At 36.6% G+C, this 19,741-nt stretch overlaps 2 protein-coding genes across 2 annotated transcripts; one reads left to right on the plus strand and one right to left on the minus strand.

Moving 5' to 3' along the window:
* Positions 1–12,427: 12,427 nt before the first annotated feature.
* LOC125576905 lies at positions 12,428–13,783 on the minus strand. Its single transcript, XM_048737429.1, has 3 exons — positions 13,710–13,783; positions 12,874–13,603; positions 12,428–12,778 (listed from the first exon to the last, which is right to left on the minus strand). Exons 1-3 carry the CDS (start codon positions 13,781–13,783, stop codon positions 12,428–12,430), a joined length of 1,155 nt encoding a protein of 384 aa, XP_048593386.1.
* A 641-nt stretch (positions 13,784–14,424) lies between these two features.
* On the plus strand, positions 14,425–15,600 carry BNAC08G08060D. The gene has a single exon (XM_048738569.1). The coding sequence runs from the start codon at positions 14,652–14,654 to the stop codon at positions 15,099–15,101; it is 450 nt and encodes a 149-aa protein (XP_048594526.1). The 5' UTR covers positions 14,425–14,651; the 3' UTR covers positions 15,102–15,600.
* The last annotated feature ends 4,141 nt before the right edge of the window (positions 15,601–19,741 follow it).

Consider the following 19,741-nt stretch of genomic DNA (forward strand, 5'->3'; position numbering starts at 1 on the left):
AACACATGTAGTCGATGTCATATCTCAGGTCACAACAAAAAGTCTTGTAAAGAACCGCTACAATGATGGGTTATGGATAGAGGAGATTTTATGTATTGTTGACAAGAGAGTTCTTGTTTTTTGGAAATTTAATATGGTTTACAACACATCTATAATGCTATTTTGCGATATGTTTTACGCAGAGCTTCTTCTTGAATTTATTAGATATGTATGGTTTTTTGTCATTCCTTAATATGGTTTACAACTTGTTTACAACTTGAGGTAAACATAGTTGAAGATTTGATGACTTTTGATTTGATGTAACTTGTTTACAACTTGAGGTGTACGATATCTGTGTAGCCAATCTAGCCGTTAGAAAGACATTTAAATACAATGTAGCCGTTGTATTGTAATCCAATAATAATATAGCCGTTACAATCTCAATCTATTTAAGTATGAGTGCTTGTGTCGTCTATATTTCAGATTTTTTGTGATTCTCTCTTTACTCTCAATTTTATACTAAAGATGGGACTTGATTATAGCTATAGCCAGCCTTCGGAATCAGAGGACTATGGTGGGCATGACTCCAGCGGCACAGAAGACCGTGAAGTTGAAGATCTTATTCGTCGGGACCAAGCTGATCTAAATTACAATTATGCTTCGACGGTTCAGTACCCTCCGCAACCCGAGGTCGAATTTGGATTCCCGCAGACATGCTACTGTGGTGGTCGGCCTAAGCTAGCAACATCTCGCACTGTAAATGATCCAGATAGAAGATACTACACGTGTGATAATGTTAATGATGGAGACTGTCATGTTCATAAATGGTGGGATGATGCGGTTATGGAGGAGATGAGAGCCAGGGATACGCACACACTTCAATTGTCTGAAAAGGTAGATTCTCTAACCTTTTTGAATGACTATGACCCACAACTTAACAAGTTGAAGGAACTCCAGAATGAGACTGAGCAGAAGCTGGTTAGGCTAGAGAAGGTAGTGTCTGAGTTAGCTGAAAAGAGAACAAGGTTAACCAATGGCTTCGAATACTTTGTTGGTGGAATGGTTATTATATTAGTTTTACTTGGGTTGGTGATCATATTCAAGTAACTCTTTATTTTGTAATGTAATAAATCGGATGAGTAATGAACTCTTGATGTGGTTTTTTGTAATGTGTCATTTTTTATGATTCTACTAAAATTCTATGAACCAATAACAATGTTTGAAAAAAAAAATGATAAATATATCCCTCTCAATATTACCGTTAGAAATGCTTTTGAAGTAAAATATAGCCGTTACAATCTTGCACTATTTAAGTATAATTCAGAACACCCAACAATCTCTCTTCACAACATTCAACAATCTCTCTTCACCACACTCACCAGTACCACAAAATGACGGATCCTTACTATAAAGAGATGAAACATCACAAAAGGGAGTATGACTGGGTGAGCAATTGTGTCTATGCCAATTACAAAATTCCAACGAAGTGTATCTGCGGTGGAGCTATCACCGTGGAAGCTGATGACAGAGGAAGAAACTATTACGTATGCAAAGATTTTAAGGTAATATTGGAGTTGACAATACTTAAATTTGCCTCCATTGTTAACGGAAATGGTATTGTTTTTAGCTAACAAATCTAATATATTTTCTTGTAGAACGATGGTTTGCACATCCGTCATGACTGCCTTACTGCCCTCGAGGAAGAGCTGGATTGCTTGAGAAGTCAGTATGCTGAGGAGGTGTCGCTCCGCCGTGAGCTGCAATTTGAACTTGCGCAAATGCGTGAGGAGATCAAAGAGCTTAAGCAATTAATTATGGTGGATCGCTGATCTTAGCATTTCTCGGATCTGTTATGTAATTTTCGTACATCTTAGCATTTCTCGGATCTATTATCATTTCAAAGGTTAATTTGTACTCTTCTATCAAATTTTAACTGTTTATCTTATAATGGGCCTATCCATATCCAATTAAAAAGCAAACCCATTTAAATTAATTTAGTTTCATAATGTGTACAAAAGTCATCATTATACACCCTCGGTTAAGGTGTACGAAGTCATCATTATACCCCCTCGGTTACGTAAGCTTCATAATGTAGTTTGAAATTAGGGCTACCTTCTGACACGGAGAAGACATCTTCTTTATACATATTTGTACTAATTAATGTATGAACTTAAGGTATTCTCATCTCTCTCTTCGTTGGTGTACGAACACGCGTACACTTATGGTTTTAACACGTAAATAAATTTAAGTGAACTCTGTCTGCGACAATAAAGTTTCCTACTTTATTTCGTATGGTCAAATCAGTCGGAGATTTAATTCTACGGAGGAGTCGCAACGATTTAATTCGCATGGTTTAAACCGAGGAGTAGTAATGGAACGCCGCGTCTGTTACCAAAAAATTAATTAATTATTTTTCGTAATATATATCATAGATTCAAAATAATTCAACAACCAGCTGAGGAACTTGAGATATAACAGAACACATTTTATAGATACAGAAATTTTGATCAAATACGATTCCCACATGTACGTACTATCTAGACAACACCGTAATAAGGATTAAATCCAAATATATTACAACAATATTAAAAACACAATTATCTGGAACAACAAAGACATACCGATTGGATGACAATATAACAAGTAATACAAACAAGCATAAAGTAGCTACATTTTCAGAGCATAAACGAGGACAGCAGCTGCTACAAGGAATCCTCCCCAGGAGGAGACCACGAATCTACGAAATTTCTTGTCAGAGTCATTAACGTTCTGTTTGAGAAGCTCTTCAACCGCCTTCAGAAACTCGATTCTTCGACCGGTGATACGAGAAACCTCCAAAGCGGTGACCTGAGCATTAGCCTTATCCAATGCTTCTCGCAGTGCGTTTATATCGTGTGTTTGACGCCGCATCTTGTCACGAGCTTCAAGTAAACTTCGCTTCTGCCAGAGACATTGTCGTTCTTTGTCGATCCAAACAACAAACCCGTAAGCTTCGCCTTCCTGGGTTATCATCGGACCATGATATGCAAGAAATTGTCGATTGCGAGCAGTGACACAAAGGACCTTGTGTTGTGGAATTATTAGAGGATGATTCCGACGATGAATACTGAGTCGACGCCATTGAAAGTATTCTCTGTGAAGGAGAGAGATTTGAGAAAATAATGTCGTCTGTTAATTATAGTGAAAAATATTGTGTGGTGTAAATGTAGACGACGTGGCTCCACAAGTCTCCTAAAAAACTCGAAACACGTAGACCAAACCGCACAGAAACTGTAATTCCGATTGAGTTATAAACCGGGTCGAACCGACGAAATCCAATCAATTAAAATGTACCAGAACCGAGATAATCCCAATCAAACCGATTGAATCGTCCGTGTTATGCTCTTCATATAATCATATAATATTGGAGTGTGTCAGAGATATTTTGTTAGCTCATATAGGGTATCATCACCCTAGAATAGCTTCTCGGCCGCATAAAATGCTTGGGTTAACTGGAAATGGTAAACTAACCATGGTTAGATCACTTCTTCTTGCTATAAATGGAGACTACCAGCTAAGGACTCTTAGTGAACAAACAGAAAATCCAGATTTTGCAGAAATCTTCCGGGTACAAACAAGAAGTTCCAGGTTTCTCTCTCTCTATTATTCTTTTGTCATTTATTACTATTTTATAGTTATCGAACGGTTGGAATAAATACACATAAGTTTCGAAACCCTAAATCAGAATCTAACTTATGATCTGCAGATGGCAAGAGTCGTTATGCTCGTCCAAGGTCTTTGGACTAAATCTGCTGCTGGGGATTGGACTTTCGAAGAGGACTCGGGATTTCGTGGAGATACCATAATGATAACCGGGACCGATTCTTTCGAGGGGCTTGTTGAGATGATCCGTATCAGGCTTTGCCTTGGAATCTTAACACCAGTGGCTCTAACTTACCAGCTCCCTGAGTGGATGCGCCTGCCTGAAGCTTTGAGAACGCCTCCAATCAATCTCACATGCGACAAGGATGTTGAGATATTAGCTAGCGTGAGAGAGTACATGACAGAACCAGTGGTATACGTAACTAGCGGTCCTGAGCCAGTTGCCAAATACCAGTTTCTCTGTCGCTACCCTTTCACTATCGGTGAGAAAACCTACCTTGAAGAAGGGGTTACCGAGGAACAACATCGTCAAGCTATCAGAGGTTTGTGGATCTTTTTAATTTTTCAAACCTTTATACCTTATTTTTGTGTCCAAGGTGTTAACATCTGATTATTGTTTTAAACGTGCAAGATTTGGTTGGAGCCCATACGATAGTGTGTAGCAAACACCTCTTGGAAATAATGTTCAACGAGCCACAACTTCTCGTCGTTTTCCGTGTGGCCCTCGAGATAGAAATGGTGTACTCTATCCCCGGTGAAGATGATGATCCTCCTGTTAATTATCACCGTCTCACTGTGGATGACATCATCGAGATGCAACCAGGCTTTCCCTTATCCCCTGATGATCCAGCAAACTATGGTGCAGACGATGAAGGTATTTAAATTTTTCCTCTTATTATAGAAGTTACTCTGCTGTTAATGTTATAATAAACCTGATTACTAAGAAGAAACCGATAAGGGATATGTTCAAATATTAAATAGGCTTTGATTAATATGACTAATAACATCTTGTTTGTTTTAGATATATGTATATTCGCATCAAATATATATAGTTAATTGTGGTAAACTCGTTTCATTAGACTGATAGAAACGACTATTCTTTGCAGTCTTATATGGGAAACCGATGACAATCGAGGAGTATGACAGAGCCTTTCAAACTCACCAAGGCCCGCCTCCCGTTCACTAATCTACAGCTTTAGGAGTTCAGCCTCAGGGGGGGCTTCCGAGCCTTCCTCCGGTTTGGGAAGAGACAAATGAGATGTCGGGAGATGAGCTGACTTACGAGGTGTATGTGCACCCAACTCCTCCTCCTGTCAATGGAACTGTAGGTCATCCTATTGGACCGAATAGGAGGGTCAGTGCTTTACCTCCGCCAACGCTCATAATTATCGCCGATAACGATAATGAATCATACACCGGATCCTCCGATGGAATAAATGAGAATGAGAACATCATTACTCTGTCTCCAACCTCACCATTGGCGCCTATCATACCGGACGCCACCAACAATCGTGCAAATGTTGGAAACAGTGAGTTTTTTTTTCTTGTATTACAAGTAATCTGTAATCTTAGCTTAAACTCTAAGAGCTGACTAAATGTTTCGTCTCGTTGAACCAGGAGGTACCCCAGCCGAGAGTTACATGGCTACCCCTCCACCGGCTGCTGACGTCGAAGCTATTGCGACCGATATCTCTAACACTAAGTTGTCATTTAATATCTTTTTCATCTTTCTAAACAAATTCTCTGCAAACCTCTTTCTCTGCAAACCTCTTTCATTCCAAAAATAGTTTATGATATCAGCCAAGGCAAAATGACCGTCGCAAAATACAAGCGATTCTTTTACAGTTTGCCTATAGTCGGCGAACGTACCGAGCAGCAGTTGATCGAGTTGGCCAAGGCCGGATTGAAGGAAGAGATCCGCGAGGGTCTGGAAACTGATGAGTTCGCCACACTCGAGGCCCTGTTCGAGGAGGCGGAGGAAGTCGAGGAGGGGTTAAAGGAAACACCTCCATCCACCCCTCGCAAACGCCGCCGCAGAAGCCCCAACCCCCGCAGTAGCAAACGTGCTCGCAAGGCGGAGGAAAAAGGTGACCCGGAGGATGACGGGTACGGATATGACGGCGAAGGAGCGTCGGAGTTTAAGGACGATGAAGAAGGTGAATACTGGGACTGGATGCAGATGGAGACGGACGTGAATGACGACGCGTCCGACAGGACCGACGACACATTGGGTTCTGGGCAGTTCAGGATGGACAACTACCCATGCAGCTCCGGCACCGACTCCAGCACCTCCGACTCCGACTAGGAACCTCCTCCTCTTTTAATATTATTAAATATTTTGAATTTTAGTGTTTTTTGTAATTATTTTAAACTCTTTTTTTTTTCGAACTCTTTATTATATTTTAATATAGTTTATGATTTCTGTTTATTATTGCTGTCTTTTATTGCATGTTTAATGTTGGTAAAATTAGGATACAAATACTTAAGGTCTACGAATACTGAAGGTATACGAATACAGACAGTATTCGTATACCGTCAGTATACGAATACTGACGGTACACTTAAGGTATTCGAATACTTAAGGTCTACGAATACTGAAGGTATTCAAATACTGACGGTATACGAATACTTTAGGTCTACGAATAATTCCATTAATGGGCTTAATGACCATGGGTTAACCAAGAACTGAAACCTATTAAGTCCATATTTGGGACAAAATTTAAAGTTGTGAAATTGGACTGAAACCTTTTAAGTCCAAATTAGATGGGCTAAAACCATTTGGACATGGAATGGTTTATGGTTCTATTTTGGGTTTGGACAATTTGAACTACGTACAATTTGGACATACCCATTGGACATGGACAGCCCAATTGATTAAACGGTATACGAATACTTAAGGTATACGAGAGAAAACATAGAACATTGACGAATACTTTAGGTCTACGAGATTAAAGAGATAACATTGACGAATACTTTAGGTCTACGAGATTAAACAGATAAAGTCCTAGAGGATGTTTGCAATGTTGACGCAAATCCAAAATAGCCTGCAGTTTTTGCAATCACCTTCTAAGTTGTCTGCGTAATCATGGCCATACACGCACCTGGGTGTCTTGATAACGCCATCATCCGGGAACTTGAATGATTCACCATATTTGTTGCAGTTCAGGTCTTCCGCTCCAAAGGCTTTCAATTGGTTCTCTATGGATTCTCCCATTTCACAAGTATCATCCGATCGAAGGTCATGGTGATATGCTGCGAACAGCTGAAACACTTTGCTCGCTTCCTTGTCGTTGCCAAGACAAACATTGAATATGGCGACAGCTAGGGTTGAGAATCCATGCATTAGGACATTTGGTTCCAATATTTTAATACTCTCCTCAAGTCCTATGCTCGGTGCTGTAAGGAGACCTTCGAAGTAGATTGCCTTTCTGTTGCCAGCACTGACACATTTGAGATGAAACTCCTGGAACTGACAACCTTGGCGTATTTGACATGTGACGAACCCAGCCTCCATTTCACTAACATCGCACTTCTTCAAGACTGAGGGCTCGTGTGCGAGGGCGTAACCGCGTTTTCCAGCCCGCAGAAAAGGGCCAAGATTGTAAAATGATTCCTCTCCGACAAGCTCAATGATTTTGCACACAATTTCCTGGGGAAGATTTGGGAGTACGTGAGCTTCCATACTATTGGGGTCACTTGTTGGAGTTTTTTTGTGGTCTGTTTTATGGTTGGTATGAGAGGGATTATAGAAATTTAATAGACAGGTTTGTAGAAAAACGTGTGAGGTTAATACGAGAATTTATTGTCCCACCTACATTTGAAACCTAACACTGTCAAATCATGTTTTAAAGGGTCAATAAAAAAACTAACACTTATACGGGCGTGACCATCGTAAATAGACAACCCTTCGCTTGCTATAATTACTGAATTTTGCTCGTGTTGATTCGGTGAACGACGTTGATTCCTCTTCCGATGCCGAGGATGTTAGCGGTGGGTTGGGTCCCGACTTTTAAATAATAACTTTCAATAAGCTGCATGTTGTCTTTTTGTGTAAAATATCGTACGGGGTGTAACGTTTTCTCTTTGTGAACCAATGATGCAAAAAATGGTGAAACGGCTAAGTGTAACGACCTTTTGTAATGTGAAATATCAATATCAATGTAAAATATGTTTTAAGTATCCAACTGGCTGTTTACTAAATATCAACAAATTTGTAGGGAACCAAACAATCGGATATGATAATCTTTATCAAGGAAAGGTATTTAACAGTAGGGACGATTTCAAACACCATATGGCACTTTATGTTTTGCGACACAAATTCAGATTCAGACACACTCGTTGCTCACCCAACAGGATGGTGCTTTGTTGTGTCAGTTTAAAGTGCATGTGGCGAGTTCATGCCATTAAGTTGAAGAATGTGGAAAACTTTGAAATTCGCCGTGTTCAACTACAACATACATGTTCAATAGATGAAAGAGCTGGTAACTTTTAATAACTACCATAGATTAATTTAACAAAAATTAACTTACGTACGCATAACGAGTTATACATGAGACAACACAATATAGATATAAAACCAGTTATAATCCAATAATGCTTGATTTTTGAAAATACAAGATTATGATGTACCTTGCCGCAAAGTTATATGTAAAATGTTACACCCGACACTTTCCACTATTTGCAACTGAATCTTTGTAATTTCTCCAGGATACGAAGAGCAGGCTACACATGGTGTTATAGGAGAATTGATGAGAGCAAGGTTCGTTGGAAATGGAATGGGCCCACGTCCAAATGAGATAGTTCAAGTTATGCTGGGTGATCACATTGTGAGAATTTCGTATTGGAAGGCATGGAGATCAAGGGAGGTGGCTAAAGAAAACGCAAAAGGATCTTCAGGGAGTTCTTATAATTTGCTTCCTGATTATTTAAATAGACTTGTTCTTGCAAATCCAGGCACACTGGCAGATATTCATACTAAAAACGATCCAACCATTGGCAATAGATTCAAATACATGTTCCTCGCATTTGGTGCATCTATTAGTGGGTTTAAACACATGCGCAATGTCATCATTGTAGATGGAGCACACTTAAGGGGTAAATTTGCCGGTTGCTTACTAACAGCTTCAGCACAGGATGGTAACTACCAAGTGTTTCCCTTGACAATTGGTATTGTAGACAGTGAAAACGACAAAGCTTGGGAGTAGTTCTTCACAATGCTTTTACAATTTGTCCCCAACTCTGAAATTCTTGTCTTCATTTCGGATAGACACTCTTCAATTTACTATGAAATTGCAAAGGTACTTACCTAGCAGATCCAACTTACTTCTTTTGAACAAATATTATTAAGAAAATATATATATGCTAACTATTTTGATATGACAAGGTATACCCGACTGCTAAACATTGTGCATGCATCTTGCACCTGAAACGCAACATCCGCACATATTTCAAAAACAAACATCTTGGGTTCCTGGTAGGGAAGGCAGCTAGGGCGTTTCGTGTTGCAGAATTCTACAGCGCTTTCGATAAAATAAAGACCATTAATCCCTCATGCGCTGACTACCTGATAAGTATCGGTTTTGAGCATTGGGATAGATCTCATTTTCAAGGAAATCGCTACAACATTATGACACGCAATGTGGCTGAGTCTTGGAATGCTGTACTTCGCGAGGCAAGGGAGTACCCTGTGTTGTCTATGATAGAATTTATTCGTTCAAAACTGATGACATGGTTTGCGGAACGTCGCAACGTTATCAGCGAAGGAAGTGGCCGTTTGAGCCCACGGGTTCTACAGATACTTGAAGGAAACTTCGAGCAGAGCGGGGGATTTTTTGTTAGCCGGATCACCGCATTAGAGTTTGATGTGAAAGACAAGAATGAAATTTCATTCCACGTAAACCTCTCAACAAATTTGTGTAGTTGTTTTGCATTCCAGTCGCTCAAGATTCCATGCTCACATGCCATAGCAGCTGTTATAAAGGAAAAAATCAGTGTCGAATCTCTTGTGTCTGAGTTCTACAATTTGGAGAAGCTTCAGTCTTCATATGCAGAAGCTGTATACCCCATTTGTGATGCAGCTGGAGATATTGAATTAAACGTGGAAGAGCAGTGTGGAAATGTGACAATATTCCCTCCTGTAACTCGAAGACCACCAGGAAAACCTCGTAAAAACCGGATCTTGTCTACTGGTGAAATAAGGGTAGGTTATATACTAACTAATAACACTTTTTTGCGAGAAGCATCATAATTTTTTTTTTCCGTGCAGATGAAAACACCAAGAAAGAGACATCTATGTGGTCGATGCAAGAAATCCGGACACAGCCGAGCAACATGCAAGGTTGCAATATAAAAAACAATTTATAAGTTAAAAATGGTATATCTCGGATGATGAAAGTGTTTGAATGAATGGGGGATAAATGGGAAAATAAGTTATAGAATAACTACCACTTTGTAATATACTTCCCATGGTATGTATGAGGCAGGAATATTGTAATGCCCGAGATTATAAGATAAATAACAATGTATTGTTTAATAACATCTAATAGTGGGTAAGGTATTGTCATAAATCAAGTATTCACTACACTTCTAATTTTGCATTTGTATATCCGGTTATAGCAAATAAAACTATTTGCATGACGAAGCACATATAAGGGACGAAAATGGATAAATGATTTGTAAGGTTTTTTGATAGTAACCTGAATTAATTTGGGGTGAACAAACCCATGTATCCATGCAAACCATTAACCCATCGAAGGGAAAAAACGCATGTAATGCGGAAAACAAATCTACACAATAACCGATTACTAAAATCATTAGCATAAAAACTTATCTGAAAAATTGAAACAGTCACCTCTCAATCACAACAGGAGTCTCAGATAACAGTATAAAACAACCAACACATACATAGTCAGTTGAACATAATGGAGATCTAATATTTTTCTTAATCAAGCAGGACAAGAAAATAAATCATACAACAGATATAACACTACAGCTTCTCTGTCGACTCCAAAGCCATTATAGCAACACTCTTTCCTTCATCAGCAACCGTTTCGGGAGATAAATGCCTACACGCCTCGAAACCATATACAGCATGTTTAACCACTAACAACACCGCGATCAAGCCAGCATCTGCGGGATTATCACTTTGGAAAACTGACTTTGGTCTATCAAACTTATAAGGCGTAACACATTGCGCTCCCATTTCTTTACCAAATTGTCTTGCCAGATATGGCAACATCTAGAGGAATGGATAAAGAAATCTATCCATCGATGTTTCATTGAATAAAGCCACATTGCAGTCAAGAACATAGAGTTTACCCCTAGATGTGTCAAAGCATACTCCAATCCAATGCTTTTTCCCTAAATTGAGTGGGAAGTAGTAACGTATACCCAACCGCGGAGAGGCATCTCTTTCACCAAAAAAGTCCACAACTCCTTTGGGAAACTTAAAGGACTCCTTTTTTTTAGCTTTCGAAAACTTTTGGTAGTTCCTGACAATTGAAGTACCAAATCTGGTATCCAGAAAATAATAATTCCTTTCCGAAGATGTCGGCAGTGATACCACACATCGCACAAGACGAATCAGTATATCAACAACCTGATTCAAACAGAGTTGAAAGAAGTACGTTACGAGCATATTACATTAAACTTATACATGACGTTTCATTGCTAACCTTTCCAGGGTATAGCCGTGATCTCTCGGCCATAAAAAGCATTTCTTTTGAGGAAACAGCTAATCCACCAACGTTGATAACACTAACACAACAGAACCACCCTAGATTAAAACTGTCTACACAAACGGCTATTTGGTATTCAAAATAAAGCATTGTAGGAATAAGAGCACTAACACATTTACGGAAAGTTTCCTTGAAAGAACGTTGATTTTCCTCTCTATCTCCCTTCTCTCGTAGCATACAAACACCGATTCCCGTGGACGATGCAATCAAGATTCGATATGAGGACCACATAAGTAATCCTGTACAAGGGCTGGAGGCAAAGTCTTCTGACGCTTGCTTTTACGCAAAGATTGCGGGTACACTATGTTATCACCAACGTTAATATCAGACATAGTTGTCACATTGGCTACTTTTTGGTGTGTTAGAGGTTCTGCAGATCGGATATGTTCCTCTTGTGTAAGTCTTAGAGAGAAAGAAGGTGCCTCGATGAAGTGAGGCGGAACCGTATTGACATCCTATTTAATATACAACAACGAGGTAAATAAAAAAGACGTTCCACTGCCTTGACGCACAAGTAAATTAAGCTATTAAAACGTTGGGTATCCTTTACAAAACATAATAATCATACCAAATGAATGATGTTGTCAGTGTGCCTACTATGGTTCTGACTATGGGATGACATAGCACCGCAATCCGTAGCTGGATCAGGACTAGCAAATCCGGGTTTTGCAACACCTTCGATCGACGGAGTTTTATTACCGGCCTATAAATCATTAGAGAGAAGCAATCAATGACCAAAATTCAAGCATAACCAAAATGGTGAACTATTACCTACTTTTTACATGTTCTTGTACCTGAATATTTTGCGGCGAAGAAGGCGGTGTAGGGTACTCACTTATGTTCTGAATGATGTTGATGATAGTGTTCGCATTACCATCTAAAACGTGCTTGTCTGGGTGGGCAGATATAGACTGTCCATTCCCTGTAACAACAGTGGGAGGTGCTGGAACTCCACGAACTTCGGCGTAGTTTTTGCACAAATCTGGAACCATTGCCTTTACGGATCTGCCTATCTCGTCTTTGAAGTTCGACAACACACAATTGACAATTCCAATTACTTTACCCTCGATTTACTCGACCCTTGTAGAGAACTGTTCGATCTTGTTATTGAAATTTTGGAGCTGCGGCTTCAATCGTTCTATGACGAGATCTGCGATATAACCAGCATCATTGGATTGAGGAACTGAAACGGGTTTCTTGGGTTTCTTCGACTTCGAAGATACTGAGGAAGCTTCTCGCAGACGATCGACTTCACTTCTGCTAACTCCGCCAACAAAATGAGAAGTACTGAATTGATAATTCACATTGATAAGATCAATCATGTTTTCAACAGTTTCATCATGCTCTTCGTCAGACCAAACTAGAGTCGACTCGTCGATTGGACGTTCAGGGTCTTCCAATAATAAACTGTGCACCAGAACCTAAATACATACCACAATAAGTTACATGGTATATTTGCAAAGAGAACAAAACAGCACAACAATAACGGATATGGCAACAAACGAAACTAACTTACATTGTCTGTCTTGTCTACAAAACGTGCATGTGCAGTATTAAGGGTTTGTTTCTTCCCAAATCTATCACTGGGATTAAAACCATCATCTTCACTATCAGCTTCCGAAGAGGAACAGCTTTCCAGAACAACTTCAGTAAGAGCAGGGACAGCTTCAACCATGACCAGTTGTAAAGCAAGTACAAATCCTTTAACTGCGATGTTGCTCTGGGACAAGGCCACCACATCCCGCTCTCGTATACTAACCATAAGCAAGTCAAACGCAAGTCTTCCCCACGGATATGCAAAAAATTCTCCAAGATCTTCGATTGCTTCTGCATGCTCTCTACAAATCTTCATCTTCAAGCTTGTTGGAAGAAGAACGGAGGACAGAATCGCCAGGCAAGCATATTTGATACGGATTTTCCTATCAGTTACCGTCCTCCTCCGAAGCATCTTGATCACAGAAGCCACCGTTACAACTTCACTCTTACCAAATATCACCGGCCAGTAGGGTTTCTCTGCTATGGATTCTTTTAACTTCATCTTTGATCTCCGTGGAAACGGCCCGCATGGCAATCCGGTGACAATCGCAAATTCCCGTAACAAAAACCGAATCGGTTTTCCAGCAAAGCGGAACCACGCCTCGTGCTTCTTCTTCGTTTTCAACTGTCTAGACATTATATAACGAGCAAAGCGACCGGAAAATACCGGTTTCGCAGCAATATCGACGATTTTGCCAAAAGCTGAATCCCTGATAACATCAATTTCTTCATCTTCCAACGCATTTAAGATTCTTTTTATCGCTCCAGATGATTGGTAAGTAAGGACGCGCGACTGGTTCTTCGCCGGCCGCAAACATCATCTCCGGAACCGGCTTCCTCGCCGGTCCTTCCGGTGAATCGGGTAAATCAACAAGTCGCGACGAAACCATCGATTCTTCTCAAACTCCGCCTGATCTCAAACGGTTCTCTCGAGCTTATCGAAAAGTAGGATAAAAAAAGTAGGTTAAGAAAAGCAAAAAGACTGAATAGAGTTGCTCTAATAATGTAGACAAACGATTCTTTGCTTCTTTCGACATTTTCAGACGCGTGAGATAAACAGTGGTATAAATAGGTATTATTGCAAGTCTAGCTCTGTCTAGATGTCTAGGGCCTATAACCTAAGGTATAGACTACTCAGACTAGTGTTGTAACGAGATAGGGATAAGAGCGTCATTAATGAAACAGTAAATAGCGACGTGGTGCCCATGCCCATATTTGCAAATAATGTTTCAAACGTGTATATAGAGTGCAATTGCTCTTATTTTTTTGACAAAATAAATAATTCATATTGGTGTACACATTTATATCGAATTTTAGGTTCATCTTAGCATATGGATTTTTAACATATGCACACAATAAATATGTGTTATAAACTCAAATACAAATTCTATAATAATAAAAAATTAATAAAATAAAATCTATGAAAAATCTAGTCTTGTGAAATGATTGCGAATTCATCCACCCATTCCATAAGATTAAAGGATACATTTCAAAAAGTTTAATCCCAAATATTCCCTTGCTCACAACTAACAAATGTAATATTCGAATTCAAACAAAAAAAACCCTCATTTTAATTGGAAACTTCAATACCCGTAAAATAGTAAATTTTCAACTTCTTCTCCGAAGTTTTAGTTTAACATTTGATTTGTTCTTCTTTTAACATTTGCTTATTTTCTTTTGGCTGTGTTTCAATGTCTCTCCTTTCTCATTCTATTCTCTTTGCATAGATTTAGATCATAAGCCAAACTAAAAAAAACAATGAGCGAATCAATGAACCATCATCACATGTCTTTTACAAAGAAACTCAAATCAACGTTTTCCATCGCCGGGTGTTTCCGAACGACCAACCATCCCCAAAGTCTCCCTGAACAACCACCATCTCCGACAACTCCAAATGAGACATCTACACAAAGCCCCACCAAGACCAAATCTCCTAGACTCACTCGAACCTTGTCCAAATCGCACGAAAAATGCAAAAATCTGATCCACCGGATCGGGGAAGGCGGACACGGTAAGCACATTAGACGCCACACGACGGATTTTCATTATGATCCGTCGAGCTATGCGCTTAACTTTGACAGGGGAGACGAGGATCAAAATGTTAATCGTTTTCCACGTTACAATTTCTCCTCTAGGCTGCCTCGTTCACCGCCTTCCTCCGCCACGGCGACAGAATCGTCGTTCACTATTCATAACCTTTTGCGGTGATCATTGTTTGACTCAGATTTTTTATTTCGTTGTGTTGTTTTCGTTCTTCCAAAATTGTGGATTCTTTTATGTTTCAAGAAAGAAAAACTTACGAGAACTGAGCAATGATATCGTCGGCCTAATAAAAACTAACTTGTACGTAATGTATTTTATTTTTTATCAGTTTCAGCGGGTTTCAAAAACTTTTGATCGATATCTTATCTCTCTCTTATGTAACTTGAGTAAAAACTTCTTTGTAGTAATAACTCATAATCTAATGGTATGGAGAACTCCACGCGGCTTATCAGTACGATCGTAGTCTGTTTTGAACACGAGACCTGCTCCAGTTAGCAACATGTTCTAATCAGCTCCGCAACTCAAACTTTGTAATAAGGGAACATGTATTCCTTTACTTTCCGTTGCCCACATAGCGCCGAGTTTTCTTTTGTTCCCAAGCTCTACTTTTCTGATTTCAAGAATTTTCTCCAGAGGACTGTTCTTTGGCTTCTTTGAAAACGCAGAAACTGTACAGAAAGACCCTGAACACGATTACTCAAACCGCAAACAGTCATTTCCCGTTCGTGGTTTTCGTCCCACTTTTTTGACAATTACATTCTTTTTTTTTGTAACTTACTTTATTTATCATTTAGCAAAAAAAAAAACTTACTTTATTTATGGATAATCTCAAGTATTTTCTATATTTATAAGTAGTTTTAAAAATGCGTATATGGCTGGATATTCACTAAAGTTGCTACATATGACAATTACGTTTTTTGAAGATAGATTATTTCAAATTTACAACCATGCGTCTTCCACTAGAAGGTTAATTCCAGAGAACAAGTCAGAACCCCCATAAGCTCTTAATCTTAAGCTACCAGCTGATGAAGAACTTGAGTAGGATTAAATAATAATGGTTGAGAGTACAAGCATGATTGTGGAGGATTACTATATGTGAGCAATGCAATGAAGGCTTAGTTATGCTCAAGTGAGGTTAGTGAAAGTAGAAAACAAACATAAAATCTAAATATCTCATTCAACAAGGAAACTAGAATAGAACCAGTGCATGCACGGCTAAATTTCATTTGAACATTTATTTTGTTCTATAGATTGTTTGAGTTCCTCTTTTCTATCTTCTAGAAGTATCGTAAGTTGTTACTGAGATCTGAAAACCGAATATAAGTATTTGTATATGAAGTGTCAGCCAGAAGTCGATACCAACTCTGACTCTAAATTAGTCATCTTGAACTACTAATCCTAATCTTAATTTTCCACCCAGTTTTAAATGGTTTGAGATCTTTTATAAATATTTTATATAATAAAATTTAGATGATTTAGATGAAATCGTGTTTGATAGTTCAAAATTAAAATATAATATATGAGGTCCAAAATATGAGTCTAATTTAATAGATTAGATATTTTTTAATTTTTTTCAAATACAAAAAGAATATTTTTTTAAAAAGTTCTAACAAAATAGTTTAAAAATTTATTTCCAAAAAGCAATTAATTTGAATTTCAATTATCAGTAAAATATAATGAAATATTTTATGTGATTTTAATTTTAATTTTTAAATCAAACTTAAATTATTTTAAATTTTAATTATATTTTAATGATAATCAGAATTTTAATTATTAATTATGAAAATAAACTGCAATAAATATTTAACATTTTGTTAGAATTTTTGAAGGAAAGCTGTTTATTTGTATTTCAGATAAAAGGTTAAGATATTAAAAGGTATTGTAATTAAATTAAGTGTAATTTAATAAAAAAAAATTTAAGGAATGGTCAAAATAAAAAATCACACGTAAAAAGTCACAAGACTCTAATTTAATAGATTACTAGATTTTGACCCGCACATTCGTGCGAATATTTTTTATTTTATGAATGTATACTTTTGATTTATTATAAATATTTTAAGTATATAATTTTAATTTTAGTATTATATATTGTGAACATAAACCAATTTTTTAGTAAATTGTATACATGGTAGCATCCATCATATTATTTTAGTAAATTTTATTGATATAGAATATTTTTTGGATGTTATGATATTAAATTGTTTTTTTGTTATTAAATTAAGACTTCAAAATATTAGATTACTTTAATTTTAATAACATAGTTTTTTTTTCATGTTACATTTCAAGAAGTTATTTTTTATTATCTATGATTATACCTTTTGAAAAATTTAAAACATTATCATTTTAAGTTTGCATACTTATTTTAAAATTTTTATATTTTGTCAAAATTGTTTAGAAAATTACACAACTATATTTGAGGTGGGAGATTATATTATTTTCAAAAAACATTTGTTACTAAATTAATACATTATTTTATATAAATAATTTTAATTTCGGTGAGATTTTTATATATCTCTCAGAATATTTTTATAATTAATATAAATATTAAAATTATAATTAAAATTTGATTTGTCATTAATATTTTGAATGAATTATTAAAATTTCATAGTTTTCTAATAACATATTTTTAAATAGTATATGAACTAAAGGTTAGTTATAAATTATTATATTTTTGTATATCAATTTTTTTAAACAATATATTGTTGAGAGTTTCAAAATAAAAAATAAAATAATATGTCGTTGTAGATACAAAAATTTAACTTATGTTAATAAATTTATTTTTCTAAAAAATATAATATAGTATACGAATTTTAACACATTTTAATGATGAGTGATAATTTATTTAAATGAAACTATTTTAAAAAAATAGATAAATTTACCCATATTTAATCATATAGTACTTCTATTTTAATATAATACATAATATAATTAAAAAATATATAAAAATAGTATAGAATTTTATTTTATTGTTTTATAATAATTTTTTAATTAATATTGAATTGTAAAGTTATATTAGTATTTACGAAATTAATTAAGTGTTATTTTATAAAAATATTTAGAAGGTTGGTAGGATTTTGTTAGATTATTTCTCGACAGAATTTGTTATACTTAAAAATAAAAATGATATTTATATTTGTTTTATTATTATTGTAAATAATGAAATATGTCATATTAACTAATTTTTTAGATGGTCCTAGTATGACTTGTTAACAGTAGATAAAAACCAATCCCTAAATTAATAGATTAGATATATAAAAGAAAAAAAATTAAGTTTGTCTTCAAGAAATGAAAATACCGAGTGGTTAATTAATGAATATTCTTGAGAAATGTGCTCTTCTCCATGCCGGCAAAGAATTGAAGTGTTCAATGAACATCCTTACTGAACAACTCTTGCCAAAATTCACTAAGAAAATTGTATCTCGATCACTGACAGTTGACCTCAAAAATTCATGTAGCTAGTAACCTTGATCCAAGAACATTTGAATTTTGAACAATAGATGTAACAATATAAGGATGCGCCAAATCCATGATATGAGCAACCTTGCTCAGCCAATCTCCTTGTATTATCTTTCTTTTTAACCAGGACCACCGATGAAGCATATGGATAAGCAGTAGGCTGAATTGTCCCTTCAATAACTCTTGAGCCATGCAATCAATTTCATCTTCTAATACACAAAATATCTATAGGGTTTATGGTTCACTGGGTTAGCTCCATCCATGAGTTGTATCTTGTGATTGTGGTTATTCCTGAATGGAGGCAACTCTACTAGTTCCTCAAAGCTATCCTTAAACTGCATGGTTAATTCATCCAATGGGTCATTATGATATTGATTGTCGTTGTTACCATCGATTGACGGGTTAATATTGTTCATATGTAACTGAGCATCTCCTTCCTTGATATTTTCCAATGATATGGACTTAACCTCATGTATTGATCCTACCTTAATGTCATGTAGTTATTCTTTTGTTCACCCACTGTATTTACAATTCGTAAAAATTACAAGTTATGTGGCCAAACTTAACTTGTGCAACCATTGTATTCTCAAAACAATGCCATGACATCCTCAATGGTATTACCATCATGTAATCTTGAAATTGATAATTTCGGAACTTCCATTTGAACTGCTCCACACACTGAAATCTTACTGCCATCTGATATTGATACCTGAGACACTTTCTTTTCTATAAAGTTATATGTTGACTCAAAAATTTCGAGGGTATACGACGTTTTATTCCCATACATTACAATTACTCTCATAGTAGTTTAATCATTGACACCTACAATTTGGTTCACTGAAATATGAGTATATCACAATCTTCCAACACCTCATATGTTCCTTTTGCATCCTTAGTCACATTGCTTTCTTCATACTCCTCATACTCCATTAAGAACAATTGTTTTTTTTTTATATTCAAGAAGTGTTCCGGTGTATACTTCTCGTTACAGTAGTAACACAATCCTTCTAAAATGAATTCACTCATTTTGCATTGAAAAAAAAATTCCTTAAAGGTTGTCATTGCTCTTTAGGCTTCACTATATCTCTAGTGTTATTGATTTTCATATCCTTCTTTCAAGGTAGCAGATCTTTGTATGTGAAAGATGATTATCAAAATTGAAAAGGCTTTTGTGAAGATGAGCTTATTCATGATATAAACGCCCCAAAAACTAATCATTCTCTTGTCGTTTCAGGTCTAAAGGTACGAATGTGCATTTGATTATCACTTCTCAACAACGTCAAGTATGCACTCATCAAAAAATCATATGACATATGAATATGTGACTTAATCAGCTCAAATTTAGCATG

The sequence above is a fragment of the Brassica napus genome, chromosome A8 (genome assembly GCF_020379485.1).
Source record: "Brassica napus cultivar Da-Ae chromosome A8, Da-Ae, whole genome shotgun sequence".
Classification (NCBI taxonomy): Eukaryota; Viridiplantae; Streptophyta; class Magnoliopsida; order Brassicales; family Brassicaceae; genus Brassica; species Brassica napus.